General features: G+C 43.2%; 1 protein-coding gene across 1 annotated transcript; it reads left to right on the top strand.

The window, feature by feature from the left end:
- The first annotated feature begins 5220 nt into the window (after window positions 1-5220).
- fbxo32 (F-box protein 32) lies at window positions 5221-12397 on the top strand. Its single transcript, XM_035163553.2, has 9 exons — window positions 5221-5503; window positions 5870-5991; window positions 6313-6362; window positions 6497-6589; window positions 8919-9012; window positions 9572-9756; window positions 9882-10064; window positions 10838-10981; window positions 11113-12397. Exons 1-9 carry the CDS (start codon window positions 5391-5393, stop codon window positions 11200-11202), a joined length of 1074 nt encoding a protein of 357 aa, XP_035019444.1. The 5' UTR covers window positions 5221-5390; the 3' UTR covers window positions 11203-12397.
- Window positions 12398-12679: the final 282 nt, after the last annotated feature.

Here is a 12679-nt window from a genome sequence, read left to right as displayed (position 1 = left end):
CATGAGGCCTCTCTCCATCACTCTCTATCTGGACTGTAAGTCTTCACGGATCATCTGACTGTGAATGCCATCTGAGCAGCACATGTGTGCCGCACATCTCATCATGTGTCTGTTTGAACCCACTCGCACTTGTGTCCTTTACATGCCCAGGCAGGTTCCTGGCAACAACACACACGACACTACAGAAGATAATTTGGAAAAGATGAGAAGCCCTAAATTTGATCCTGCAGGAACATTTTTGAAATGATTTTGGTCTGCCTGTTGCAGGTGAAATTAAAGCCAGCGCTGCCCTGAGAGCTCTCCACGTGTTACCCTGAGTATTTATGGTTGTGCTCATACAGAGAGCACGTGGAGATACAAAGGAAAATGGTGGACAGAGTCTGTAAGGACGCCCAAATCAGAAATAGTTGAGGGTTTAGTGAGCAGGACAGGATATCACTGGTGATTTATTATCTCTGCCAAAGAGTTTATGTTTTTTTCTCTGTTTGTTTGTCTATCTGTTAGCAGGATTAAAAACTACTGGATAGATTACAACAAAACTTTGAGGAAGGATGCGGTGTGGGTCAGAAAAGACACCATTACATTTTAGGGTGGATCCGTATCAAGGGACAGATCCAGGATTTTTTTTTTCACTTTCTTTAATGAAAACATTTTCTTGATACCTCGGAGAATAATTCATGGATTTCGATGAAAAAGAATCAAGCATGTTTCGGGGACTGATATTTACGAGTGTATGCAATTTAATGCAGATCCAATTAAACATATGTATCTAGTGAATTTAGATGTGTTTTCATAAGGGGACTGTTGGACGTTGGCGGAGGTATGCACTCTACTAACTGCAGTTAGTAGATTGTATAATAGTGTTCTTTCGGAGCAGAAATAGGACTTTTGGGATTGCTTCAAAGATGACACACAATGTTGATAAGAAGAGATGTTGATCTCTGTAAACTATTACGTAACCTCTTTTGAAATGGTGCCTTAAAGTAAATATCAACCACAGCTAAACTGATTAGAAACCAACGTCAGCGGTTTCATGTGGGGTAAACATAATGTGCCAAGGAGGTCTTACACAGGATTCTATATGTGCTTTTCTTTGAAACCAGAAATCACCGGGTCAGATGCTTCAGTCACCCGCTGCCAGCGAATGGAGACCAGGAGACAGTGGGTGGAGTATGAGAGGAAAAGGTTGGAGGGGGTCTGGAAAAACTACAGTGTTTAGGTGATCTGATGTTATTTTGAGAAACAAACAAGAGGGCAAATGTTGCACCAGAGGCATGTGGCCCAGTTGGTTGCTGTGCAAGCTGGAAGATGTGAGAGATGACCAGAGAGAGAGAGAGAGAGAGAGAGAGAGAGAGAGAGAGAGAGAGAGAGAGAGAGAGAGAACGAGAGAAACTGATGAGAAGTGTTTCACAAGAGAGAACCTGAGAGAGTAATGACACTCACCCAGAAGAAACCGCAACAGGTGTGTGTGTCTGTGTGTAAGTGTGAGAACATGTGCGTGTGTGCGTGTTTGTCATGAGGGGTTTTTGGAGGGTCGAGTTGGACTGACCAGCTGTCACGTCCGGTCACAACATCACAACAAAAACAAGGATGAACGACTAAGAAGAAAGGCAGAGACAGATTATTCACTACTGACCTTTTAACTGAATTGATGCCTTATGCTTCCACTTGTCCCAAAAAAATATTGAGATACATATGGGAGAGATTTATACTTAAAAAATATAGATATATACATATAGATATGAATAAATATATATACACTGCACTGTATATTGATATTGATATTGATTTATATCATCCCCATTGGGACAAGAGAGACTACACTGCTACATTGTAGTGTTTTGAGCTAAATGCTAAAGCTAACATACGCACAATGGCAATGCTAACATGCTGATGTGCAGCAGGTATAAGGTGAACCATTTAAGTGTATCACTGAAATCATTGGAATACATCTGCTTGGGAACATGAATAACTTCACAGAATGTCCAGCATTCCATTAAATAGATATTAAATAGATATTTCGACTGATACATAAACATTAACGTGCTGGTAGTGCTAGGTATAAAGTCAGAGAATCGCTAACATCAATAGGACTTTCTGGGGACCATGACTGTTAAATGGATGCAATTTACACGGCTAAAAACTGTGACTTTTTCCTTTTATGTGAGTGTTGGAGATGTTTAAACAATTCTATGTCCGTACAAGTTGGACAAAATCACAGAGCACATGGTTTGTGACTCAGAGAATAAACTAAACCTTGCCCCTATGAGCCTTAGCTCATAGCTTCCTTCTCAAACCTTCTGACCAACTGACCAAACACTTGCAGGGACTTTCCAAGTTATCTTGTAGTTTGGCCTGCTCTCGAAATAGATTTAGTTAGACATTAGGGACTCACAACACTGCACACATCACTTTATAGGCCAACCTGCTGCTCACATAATAATACATTTCAGTCTTCAGGTTCCCCTTTTTATACACACAACATGTGGTTCATACATGTGGGAAACGTTTTCAGTGTGGGCCACTTCTGCATTGGCAGCAATTGTAAATCATGATCAATATGCCCAGTCAGAATACATCTGCACTAAGTGATTTCATGTCTCGTGTGACGTCTTCTTGACAGATTTTAACATGCAGGATGTCTGCAGAGCTGTCTGGCCTTTAGCACATATCAGGGTGCTATATGAAAACCTCAGACCTAAAGCCACACACATGCACCTGTTGCAAAACCTTTAGCAACACAAGCGATGTAATGAACAATGCATTTACTCTTTAATGAAAACTGAGATTGACATAACACATTTTCTGCGTGAGAACAATATACTCACTCATTCTTGGTAAATGTCGCAAAAAGGGAAAGTGTATGAATTGAGGAACAGAGGAAAAGGCATCAGTAGAGCCTTTGTCAACAATGTGCTATTTTTGAGTAGTTTGTAGCCATCGGTGATGAGTGTGCTGCACCAAAACCACATCGGCCACATCAGCAACCCTGATCATGCTTCTCTCACAGGATGTTGTAGGAACGAGATGAGCTTACACACAGAGGCTCTGGTATCTAGAACAAGTGCACACTCGTTTCACACCGTGTGCCTGCGGCTGACATGTTCTGCTCTTTGCATAGGGTGTCAGGAATTATGAAGACCCTGAACCCCCTTCTCTGCCTCACTTAGCAAACACTCAGTCACTCACATGGATGCAGATACAGATACACAATCATGTGTACTTGCTGCAGTGGCATTTTTTTTGGACAACAAATACACAAACAAAGCATTTCTCACGCTGCAGGATTTCAAGGAAGTGACCTTCAGCCCTTTACACATCAGTGATCAGGCCGGGGTTTTTGTTTGCGTGATAACAGCACTTCCTCATCGATCTCTTAGTTGTCATTCTTATTGTATGCTAATGACAAAACAAATACACAACTCCGACCCTGCACAACAGCAACAATCGACATTACTTTTTCAACAAGCTTCCTGTCTATGAGAGCACAGTGTTAACTGACATGAGGAAGTCTATTAAAGACTAAAACAAGCAGATATATATCTGAACTCTGTATATAAAAGCCTCACAGACGAGTGAGTAAATATGTCATGTGTTTAATGAAGCTGATAAGAGGTGACCCAGTGCCCTGGACAGACTTAGTTACACATTATCTTTTAAAAGACAGGGCCCAAAACAAACACAGTACCCTCAACCATTCTTCACAGATCAGTGGATACTGTTTTGGGAAAACTGAAATACAACTGAGCACTAGCCCCCCCCCCATCTCAGTCACACTCATTCTTATTCCCACACAAAGGAATCCAAAGGACAACTTCGGCTATTTATAATACAAGGACTGAGAATCAGGGGACTGTTTTTTCTATCTTGATGTTTACAAACACAAAGACAGTACTGATAAGCTTGAAGAAAGAACCTCCTGAACAGTAATTACATCTGTTCATTAGCCATTAAAAACTGCAGAGAGATACACTAGTTTTTAAAAAGAAGTTTTAAAATTGTGGGATCTTGCATGAGATTCATTTTAAAGTAAGTAGGATGCAGTTTGGAGGAGAGCATAAGAAAGATTACTCACCACAGAGACATTGACAGTGGTGAATGTATTCAGTATTTGTAAAGCTTTGTAAAAAAAATCAATGAAACAGTTTTGTGCAGAAGTCTACCAGATGTGTTTTTAAAATAAAAGTAAACGTTGTCATTATGATTGATAGAGACTCCAATGTCTTGAAAGTTAATCATTTTTTTTCGTGTATTTTTACTTCTGTTGTTGGACAATCACAACTTTATTATCTTTATTAGCAAACTGCGTAACTTTGCACTGGTCAAACCACAAAAGGTCTGAAGAGTGACATAACTCCCAACACAGATCTGGACATACAGGGCCTTTAGTCTGTAATCATGCCTCATGTTTGGTTAGTTTCGATTCTTGACGGAAAGACATACAGTAAAAAGAAGACACAAAATATACAGAATACAAAGAGACACAAAACAACTACAAAGAGACAGAGGTCATATACACACAGATGCAAACCAACTGTGGAGATGCAAAATAAGCAGAAATTGGAACAAAACCAATCCTAACAAGACTTAGAAACAGCACCAAGAGACACAAAATAAAATATGTGACTCTTACTGCATGTAAGTGGTTGGGGTTTATTTATGTCTGTGGCAGGGATTTTATTCATTCTTCCATGACTTGACTACAGCCTCTAAATAAATGAAGTGTTTTGTTCGTACAAAATATCTTAAAAATGGAAATACTCGAGTAACTACAGTAGAGTACTTGAGTAAATGTCCTCTTCCACCAATGGTCACGGCCTGGAGAAGGTTACATAACAGCTTCCTGAGCCCTGAACACGTGATCTTACAGAGACCGTCTTCAAAATCCTGCAGAGTTCTGTTTCTCGATGTTGTTCCTCCATCTCTGTGTTTTTGTTCCATGACATGAAAAGTTGTGATACCCCTCCCTCCCCCTCTCTCTCTCTCTCTCTCTCTCTCTCTCTCTCTCTCTCCTCCATCTCCCTCCCTCTCTCTCTCCTCCATCTCCCTCCCTCTCTCTCTCTCTCTCTCTCTCTCTCCCTCTCTCTCTCTCTCTCTCCCTCCATCTCCCTCCCTCTCTCTCCCTCCTGATGTTGCAACGCTCGGGTTGATAAACAAAGCCACGTGCTGCTGCGCGAGGAAGTTTCCGAAGTGGGCGGTCCCTCCCGCGTTTCCGGGTTGTGGTCGGAGGACATATAAGAGGAGCTGCGCGATGTCAACAGTAGAGAACAAGGAACAACACAAAGGAGACACACACACACACACACACGACCGCGCGTGCACACACAGGAACTATTTCACCACACTTTTTTAAACTTTATTCTTACTGACATCACCGCACGGAGCACAGGATGCCGTTTCTCGGACAGGACTGGAGGTCACCGGGTCAGAGCTGGGTGAAAACCGAGGAGGGATGGAAAAGGACATCAGCTGACGACACAAACAACAATGTCTCCGTGGAGAGGTTGGTCATTAACACAAGTCTTGTCTCTGAAGCTGAGCAAACAGCTGAAGGCACCGTTTTACTTTCCTGCTTGAAGGAGGACGGTGTCAGACTTTGTTTTTCCTGCTGCCATGTTCCCTTTTCCAGGACTAACCACTGAGCTATTTATAACCTCACAACAAGTGAGTGGATTAACAATCATCTGTTGAGTCTGTGCTGCTTCCGAGAATGACCACACGCACACCAAACACCAAGTCTTTAACAGGGCCTCAGGTTCTAATCAAATCACACGGGAGCCGGCCGCAGTGTGTTTTCAGTTCAGAGGGAAGCAGCTCATGTCACTTTAAAAGCTGGAAATGAAGTATGTGTCTCAATATGTTTCCCCAGCTTCTGCAAAGCCGAGCAGGAGGAGTGTTTCAACAAGGAGAACCTGCTGCTTTCTTTCGGCTTCGACATGGCTGCCAAGAAGAGGAAGAAAGACTTCATGAACAACAACACCAAGGTCCCCTGTGAGTCACCGTGAAACACACACTTTTCATATAAACATGCAAAGGGTACTAGGTTGATTTGTGGGATTATAGATCATGTCATAATAAACTAAAGTCAGGTTTCCAGATTAGAAATCAGCTCATGAGGACGTTATGCAACATTCATGAGAGGGCCTCCTCCTAATATTATTGTCTATTATTAATTTTCCTTCATTTCCTAAACTCTATTTCTATAACTCGGTCTGAAATTGTAACTTATTTGTGATGTGTGTGTTTGTCACTGTGCTCATGAGCTGCTTAATGAGAGCGTGCCGCTAATGTAAACATTCCGCTCTCTCGCAGATTTCCACATGGAAAAGTGGATTTATGTTCATAAAGGAAGCACCAAGGAGGTAACAAACAAACTCATTCAGTTTTCACATCAACTTTTCATATCATGATCATCGCTAATGTACACACGCCAAGAAAACTTTAAACTCCGGCAGAGGATCACCATCTAATACCCTTTATAATTAAATTCTCCCAGCGCCACGGATATTGTACACTGGGAGAGGCCTTCAACCGCTTGGATTTCTGCAGCGCCATCAAGGACACCAGGAGATTTAATTACATCGTCAGAGTGAGTCCACATCTCTTTTCCTTCTTCCAGTTTCTTTTGTTTGTCTTCCTCTGATGTTTTTTTTGTGTTTGTGGCACAGAAGGGTTTAAGGTTAAGAGGGTGTGTAGGCCTCGGCCAGGCTCTTATCAATGCTCTGCAGACAAGGGTCTCTAAGTGCTGATGACATTGACCCAGGGAGTGTATGTCCGTGTTTCTGCTAGAATAAAACTGTGTCATACATTGAAATGCTGCTGTAATATGATTGCTAAAGCCCTTTGGCATCTCTAGATTTAACTGTATTGAAGATAAATTCCTATTTACTGCGGAGTTAAGTCAATTTAGTGAATTTCTTTTAAACAAGTCTGATATGTATTGTTGACACACTGTGTAGTAACCTTACAATACTCTGTGTATATAGCTTATTCACCAGGGATGCCAAATGGTTTAACAAAATATGTCCATCGAATCATTATTAACCATCATTCTAATTTATATTATACAATCACTACTGCTATTGCATTATGGGACATCTGCAGAAAATTCTTTACTTTAGATCGAGAGCTTTTACCCTTCACATCCAATTACCGCGTCACTGAACTGTACACCAGCTCTCCCACATGTGCTCCCATGTGAGCCCAGAGCTGCATGCGGTCGTGTGCTCCTCTCCTGGTGTGAGGTGGGTGGGGGGGTGACAGCTGTGTGATGAGGTGTGACCACCTGACAGGGGGGGTTTATGGAACCAGAACCTGGTGGTTGTTTCACGTGACTCAGGTGGCGCCCCCGAGCAGCACACGTAGACACACCACCGCCAGACTTTAGCTTCCTCCTACTACTCTAGTTTTGTCGTCTTTAACTACAGTCATTAACCAATAAAATCAGATCTAGTCCATCATAATACTTTAGACCTTATAATATTCCTGAGATATCGGCGTATAAAACCAGCTGATATTCTACAGGTGACCCACCAGCTGGCTGCTTATCTCTTCAAGGTTCTGGATTGACCTTTATGTCCCAGCTAACGAGTGCAGTGCAGTGTGCTAAGCCCGGAGAACAATATGGCCGTGTAACTCTAGCGTTTAGCCTGGACGTGGTGTCCTAGGTCACTGCTCTCCACCGCTTGTGTCTGATGGCATTTGCAGGTTCATTTAACCCCCGTCTCAGTTACACAGATCAGGTTCTTCCACAAACAGAAAACAAGGGGTGCTCCCTCCTCTCGGGAGCAGGCACACGGGGTTATTTCAAGGAGATGGAAACCTTAGTAACTGCTGTTAGCACGTCCTTCATACAATAATAAGATTTAGCATTTCTGATACTGTCGGTGTGTTTGTGGAAAGAGTGGGAGCCTCACGCCAAGCCATGAAGTGCAATTTAGCGAACAGCGGCGGCTAAAAGTAGATACAGAAATGCACATTGTTCTGCCTGGCTGCTCTACAAAGAGGGGAGCACTTGATGAGCTGCTAAAAGAAGACGGGCATGGGATTAGGTTTGAGGAATGGAGCTGGAAAGAATGAAAAAAGGAGCCAGGAGGGAGAGAAGGAGCTTAAAACCGGTAAAAAACGGAAAGGGAGGTTAGAGCACGTAGGTGAGAAGTCATTTAGTTCAAAGTTGGGTGTTATTAAGATCCTCAAACTCGTCACTTTTTCATGACGTTGTATTTTTCCACTTAAATAAACTCAGAAATGGAGTTTGTGCAGTCTGCTTTTGTTGGCCTGACTCACCGTCCAGTTTACCAGAAAGTACCCCACAATATGTTGATGTCGGCCTGATGACAAAAGCCACATGATTGGGTCAGAATTGAGCAAGGGGGTCAACGTGTATTTCTCCATGATGTCACAGCATCTGTTGCATGCCTCACATGCCGGCCTGGAACCCGCTGTTTGTCGGCTGGCCAATGCGGACGTAAACACACACACACACACACACACACACACACACACACACACACACACACACACACACACACACACACACACACACACACACACACACACTCTGTGAAATGATTCAGCTTATTCATGTGACGAGCAGTATCAGGAGTCAAATGATTAAGACCCTGTTTGTGGAGGCTGGTGTAGTTGACAGACTGGGCCGCTGTCCAACACGTTCCAGGAGCTTCTCCCCCTAAAGAGACTCTGACCGGGACTGATCCGATTCAAGAATGCTGTTATTTGTTCAGCTTCAGTTGAGAGTAATGACCAGGTGGAGCGGCTCCAGACTTTATTTTTCCAGCGTTTATTGACAAAAGTGCCTTTCTAAGAAACATTAAATGACGACCCAGTGGAACAGAGTGTCTCTGCGTATGACAGGAGGAAATTTATGTTGTGTTTCTTTCTTTCTGTCTCTCCACCAGCTCCTGGAGCTTATCGCCAAGTCCAAGCTCCCCTCGCTCAGCGGAGTGGCGCAGAAGAATTACATAAATATTCTGGAGAAGGTGGTACAGAAAGGTGAGACCTGTCACTCCTCTCCCACTCAACTCGTTTTTCCTCCTAGTTTCCGTCTTCTGTGTATCTAAGGGTTTTATTTTACTCTCTGATACATATACCAAATTCAGCCCCTAGTCGATTTGATTTTATTGTTGGTTCAAGCTTAGATAAAATAAAACGCACAAGTCGAGCAAACATGAAATCATATGCACAAGTAGGTGAGGAAATGAGCCCTGACAGCATCTGAGGCAGGCAGAGCAGTAAATTTAGGGCTTTAATAGCTCAGTGAAAAACACTGACAGTCACCAGATCCCCCTGCAAGCCACAGTGTAAACTCAAATGTTCCCTCTGCTAAACAGATTCAGGTTGTTTAGGTGGCGCGATGAAACCTGTCGGCCAAATATTATGAGGGCGACTGCACAGCCAATCCAAAACATTGAGTCTGACATTGTGATTTTTGATGATTCTCAATAAATGTTTTCCTGGTTGCCGCTAATCCCCCTGTAACACACGTCCCTTTCACATCATCGCTGAAGGAATGAATTGAGTCTGACTAATCGTTTTGGATTTCCTCCCACAGTCCTTGATGACCAGCAGAACGTTCGTCCGATCAAAGAGCTGCTGCAGACGCTGTACGACTCGCTCTGCGTTCTGGTTCAGGACATGGGCAAGTCCGTCCTGGTGGGCAACATCAACATCTGGGTGCACCGCATGGAGCACATCCTGCAGTGGCAGCAGCAGCTGGACAACATCCAGATCAACAGGGTAAGGCTGTGCCCGAAACACAGGAGCACGAGCCGGACTCAAAAGTGCTCATAGTGTGTTGAATTTAGCGACTTCATGTTTCCATCGTAATCAACTTCACTAACTCTGCTTCCTGTTTCCTGCAGCCTGCATCTACGGGCATGACTCTGAACGACCTGCCCGTCAACCTGAAGCTCAACATCATGGAGCGTCTGTCCGATGGCAGGGACCTGGTCAGCCTGGGCCAAGTGTGTCCCGAGCTGGGGTCCCTCACTGAGGACCGGCTGCTGTGGAAGAGACTCTGCCAGCACCACTTCACAGACAGACAGGTACTTAGAAAATTAATGGGTGATCTCTAAATCCGTTTTCAGACCTGAACTCAACAGGATTTCCTCACATTTAGGTCCGGACTTTGTCTGGAGTTAGTCTTTCACACATGAACAACGCAGCAGGAGATTCTCCCATCAGATGCGTTCACAACAACACAGAAATATCCAGAGAACAGGACGTTCTTCTAGGTCCCTGGGAGGAAAAACTCTGGAGAGAGTCCAGAGCCTCTCACGCTGACATTTGCGTCCTCACATACATCCCCTCTGGAGAATATCTGGAGTTCAGTGCATGTCTGAAAGCAGCTTAAATATGTACACAATGAGAATGTTGCAGTACTTGTGCACACAAAAGCACATTTTCCCACACTGGAGGTTAGCTGTCCTCCTTATTGTCCTTTTTGAAATGTCCCTGCTTCAGCTGACCTACTGAGACATAGATTTCAATAAAATCACTCAACAATTGGGTCAAGCATCTGTGATAAACTCGACTTGCTACTGGATAATGGGAGGGCGCAGGGTGTGCATAGGGACACTGCACCACACTGGAAAGCATTCGCCTGATAAGCGAGTGAAATGCACTGAGCCATGAGCTAAAGTAGGTAACAGGGATGATTCCTACAGGTCAGAGGGGTTTAGATTCAGTTTGTGTCAGGAAAATTTGAAGTAGTGACATTGGGGCGAAAGACATTCTCAAGAAAGCGAACGTTAAATCCACTAATGTCAAAGTATTTTTCTTGGGTCACGTCTTAAAAGTCTGTTTCCTTCTCCCCCAGATCCGAAAGCGCCTGATGGTGTCAGATAAAGGTCAGCTAGAGTGGAAGAAGATGTACTTCAAGCTGAGCCGCTGCTATCCTCACAGAGAACAATACAGTGACACCCTGCACTTCTGCTCACACTGTCACATCCTCTTCTGGAAGGTACTTCCTTTTCCTGTCTTTCGCTTTTCACCAAATTGGAGACGTACATAAAATGTTGCACGAGATGAAACTTAAAAAACGGCAGCATTTAAAACTGACGGTTGTGTTTCTTTTGTTTTTTCCGTTTGCAGGACACGAACCACCCGTGCACGGCCAACAACCCAGAGAGCTGCACCATGCCGCTCTCCCCTCAAGACTTCATCAACCTTTTCAACTTCTGATTCCACATGAACTGACTGTACATACTGTACATAGAAATGTACAATATTGTTTTTTTGTTAACGGCACAATCAATTCCTGGATGTATGTTTAGTGAAGGTGTGACTCTTATGCATTCGAGCTTTGCTTTGGAAGAGGCGTCGGGCAGGGTTCACTGTTGAAAAGCGAGCGAATGTGACGGAGAGGTAAAGAGACGTAGGAGCAGTCGTCCTGATGATGGATGAGAGGAGAGCGGAGGGAAAAAAAGGGAACACTCAGCTGTCAGAGTCTTAGTTCAATGTGGCTTTTTGGAAATGGACACACGTCTCTTGACCTTAGTTGTGTGCACTTGTTTTTTTTCCCCCAGTTTGGAGGATTTCTTTTTATTTTATTCTTGGTTTTCAAACCTTGTAATTGTTCTTTTCGACACGGGAGGTAGGGACAGTATTTGATTTGATTGAAATGCTCATTTTGTCCTGTATGACATTACGAAGCCTGCTCATGTGGGTATGGAACGTGTCAGGTGACGTTTGCAGCATAATTGTGCGGCAGAAGTAAATCGGGAATTGCTGCAGAACCTAAGAGATGATGAATGTAAGTAAATTAAGTTGGTAATTAATTGGTGAGTGATGCTTGTTTTATATGTAAACACCACGATATCTTTCCTATCTTGTTCTTTTTCACTTTTGTATGGATTTGATATGATTTTGTAATTAATTGTGTTTTCGTTTTCTGCCGTGGCTGCTATAGCAACAGCACCTGAGTGCAGTATTACCAAAGATTGTAATCAGAGTTTAATATTACAGTGGTGTGTGCCTTATCGTAAAACTTGAAACCCGGTACAGCTTAATCCTTGTTTAGCAATGATTTCAGATCCGGATGCTGCTTTTTATCATCATCATCATCATCATCATCATCATCATCATCACCACCAACAAGCGTCTCATTTACAGAAGAGTTGTTTAAGATCCGTGGCTCTGATACAAAAGTTTAATCGTATTTTTCTGTAGCCTCCTGCATGATTGTTTTTTTTGTTTTGTTTTTTCAAACACCCAGCTAGTTGTGTTTAGGGATTTATTTATTGAGCTTCTGGCAAGTGGCTCATCTTGCACTATTGGATTAGATTTTCCTCTGTCACTGCTCACACTGAGGAATGATGTACATGCTATGCAATGCATTTAGTTTGTTCTGTTGCGTGAATAAAAGAAACTAACAAGACGCCTGGCCCTTGAGTTGATTTTGTCTCAGCTCTCACTGGAGCATCGTGGGCCTCCCGAGCAAGAACTGCCCTGCGGGTTCCCTGTTGCTAAAAGCATACGTGTGCTCTCTACTGGAGAAATGATGTACTGCAAGTTAGTCATTCAAAAAAAGGAACATTTGGTACTGCTGGTACTCGGGATCGTCAGCATATAACGACTATCTATGAGAGATGATGTTTTCTGTGCCTCAGACTTTCCATTACTGCCCATTCATTAAAGTCTCTTCTTGGAGCAGAGAAAT

Source organism: Hippoglossus stenolepis, chromosome 8 (genome assembly GCF_022539355.2).
Source record: "Hippoglossus stenolepis isolate QCI-W04-F060 chromosome 8, HSTE1.2, whole genome shotgun sequence".
In the NCBI taxonomy this organism is placed as follows: domain Eukaryota; kingdom Metazoa; phylum Chordata; class Actinopteri; order Pleuronectiformes; family Pleuronectidae; genus Hippoglossus; species Hippoglossus stenolepis.
The sequence above is the reverse complement of the archived record's forward strand: the minus strand, read 5'-3'. Positions and strand labels throughout refer to the sequence as shown.